Source organism: Malurus melanocephalus, unplaced genomic scaffold (assembly GCF_030028575.1).
Source record: "Malurus melanocephalus ecotype Western Australia unplaced genomic scaffold, MMel_1.1 scaffold_675, whole genome shotgun sequence".
Taxonomy (NCBI): domain Eukaryota; kingdom Metazoa; phylum Chordata; class Aves; order Passeriformes; family Maluridae; genus Malurus; species Malurus melanocephalus.
This window is the reverse complement of record NW_026623907.1, coordinates 295,154-297,840: the sequence shown is the minus strand read 5'-3', so window position 1 is coordinate 297,840 and position 2,687 is coordinate 295,154. Positions and strand designations below refer to the sequence as shown.

The 2,687-nt window shown below is 34.5% G+C and overlaps 1 protein-coding gene across 1 annotated transcript in view; it reads right to left on the bottom strand.

Moving 5' to 3' along the window:
• Positions 1-2,687, bottom strand: part of MAP4K5 (mitogen-activated protein kinase kinase kinase kinase 5) — a 54,666-nt gene that overhangs the window by 16,954 nt on the left and 35,025 nt on the right. Inside the window, exons 10-11 of the mRNA XM_057384010.1 lie at positions 892-954; positions 316-397 (exon numbers count right to left, since the gene is read on the bottom strand). Of these exons, the coding sequence (XP_057239993.1) occupies positions 316-397; positions 892-954 (145 nt within the window). The remainder of the gene's footprint in view (positions 1-315; positions 398-891; positions 955-2,687) is intronic.

The following is a 2,687-nucleotide window of genomic DNA, read 5'->3' as shown; positions in this document are numbered from 1 at the left end:
TGAGTCAAACAAATAATTTCACTCAAATTTTATTTTTTACATCAGTAATTCAAGATGCATCACGTGCAGGAAGGCCAAGGTTGAGAGCATGAAGCCAATTTCTCTCATTATTCCACCAAAAATTGTATAAATGATGCAAAAATACTGAACAAAATCCACTTGCTAACAGCTGTTCAACATCTCTGTCCTTCAGATTTCACCCCTTGTGTTGTTAAGTTTAAAGGAATTGTTCTCCTTTGGTTTTCTATCGATTTCTTGCTCATTTTGAAGCAAAAAATCCCTTCCTGAAATCATCAAATGTCCCAAATTACTTACAGAGAGAAGTCTGTCTGCTGTTGGTCTCTTCTTTGGGTTTTTTGTAAGTGCTATTTTGACAAAATTATGGAATGTTGCTGACCTGAAAGAAAATTAAACATTAATTATGTTTAATTTTTTAAGGCATTATTGATTTTAAGGCAGTTGTTCAATAGATTACAAAAGGGTGGGATAAACCCTCACCTCCTTTGAAAAATTACATTTTCAAGTTAACAAAACAGGAAAAAAACCCCGTTTGATCCATGGAATTTGCACGGAAAACATTTTGGTATAGAAAATAAACCAAGGAATCTCAAAAAAATTCCAAAAGGAATTTTTTTAAAGGGTAAAGAAAGCAGAAAAGGATAAAACCATTCCCTGTGAATGCCCCACGAGAGGAATTAAGGGAAAAGGGTAAAGGTTTTTCTTCCTAGAAAATACAAACAGCACCAAAAATGGTTCTTCTCCAATAATAACAAATATTTTTTATCTTTATCTATAAAATCATAGAAAATTAGGAATGGTTTGGGTTGGAAGGGACTTTAAGCACAACTCAATTCCAACAAAATATGGAACAAAGGAAAGAGTTTCACCTACCATTTTGCTTTTTCCTTTAGCTTTGGTGGTTGAAAATTACTTTTTGACATTAAAAACAGGGCCCTATATGGAAAGAAAGGATAATGATGTAGTAAGGTTAAAAAAAAATTAATTTAATTGTAAAACCTAAATAATTTAACACTTTATGCTGAGAACAAACTGGTGAAACTGGAGTCTGTTTAAGGACAGAAAGAGGGAAGGTGTTGATTTTTATCTTTAAAATCTTTTTATTGCAATTTATAATCCTGTTGCACATTAGACTATGGTTTCTCCAGTGGTTTATTATCACCAGTAAATCTGTCCCCATTTTTAATCAGATTTTTGATCCTGGAACCCCAGAAAGGTTTGGGTTGGAAGGGACCTCAAAGCTCATCCCATTCCAACCCCCACCACAGCAGGGACCCCTCTCACTGTCCCAGATGCCACCAAATATTTTAAATTTCAATATTTGGTTAGAATTTCCTTTCCAAATGCGAGATTTTAGCTCTGGAATCCCAGATGCCACCAAACATTTTTAAAATTTCAATATTTGGTTACAATTTCCAGAGATTTTAGCTCCAGACTGATGCCACTACCCCAGGTGCCACCAAACACTTTTCAATTTCAAGATTTTGGTTGGAATTTTCAATTTCAATATTTTGGTTATCATTTCCATTCCAAATATGAGATTTTATCTCCAGACTGATGCCACTGTCCCACGTGCCATCAAAATTTTTAAAATTTCAGTATTTGGTTAGAATTTCTATTCCAAATGTGAGATTTTAGCTCCAGATTGATGCCACTATCCTAGGTGCCACCAAAATTTTTAAAATTTCAATATTTGGTTAGAATTTCCATTCAAAATGAGATTTTAGCTCCAGAATCCCAGGTGCCACCAAACATATGTCAAGTTTTTCATAATAATTTCCATTCCAAATGTGAGATTTTAGCTCCAGACTGATGCCACTATCCCAGGTGCCACCAAACACTTTTCAATTTCAAGATTTTGGTTGGAATTTCCAAATTCAAGATTTTGGTTATAATTTCCATTCCAAATGCGAGATTTTAGCTCGGGAATCCCAGCTGCCCCCAAACATTTTAAAATTTCAATATTTGGTTGGAATTTCCAAATTCAAGATTTTGGTTATAATTTCCATTACAAATGTGAGATTTTAGCTCCAGACTGATGCCACTATCCCAGGTGCCATCAAAATTTTTAAAATTTCAGTATTTGGGGTTAGAATTTCCATTCCAAATGCGAGATTTTAGCTCCAGATTGATGTCACTATCCCAGGTGCCACCAAACATTTTAAATTTCAATATTTGGTTATAATTTCCATTCCAAACGTGAGATTTTAGCTCAAGAATCCCAGGTGCCACCAAACATTTTTAAATTTCAATATTTTGGTTAGAATTTCCATTCCAAATGTGAGATTTTGGCTCCAGACTGATGCCACTACCCCAGGTGCCAGAAAACATTTTTCAATGTCAAGATTTTGGTTAGAATTTGATTAGAATTTCCATTCCAAATGCAAGATTTTAGCTCTGGAATCCGAGGTGCCCCCAAACATTTTAAATTTCAAGAATTGGTTAGAATTTCCATTCCAAATGCAAAATTTTAGTCCCAGAATCCCAAGTTCCACCAAACATTTTTAAATATCAAGACTGGTTAGAATTTCCATTCCAAATGCAAGATTTTAGCTCCAGAATCCCAGGTGTCACCAAACATTTTTCAATTTCAAGATTTTGATTAAAATTTCCGCTCCAAATGGGAGATTTCATCCAGACCAATGCCTTAAAGACAGTCTCCCATGTAC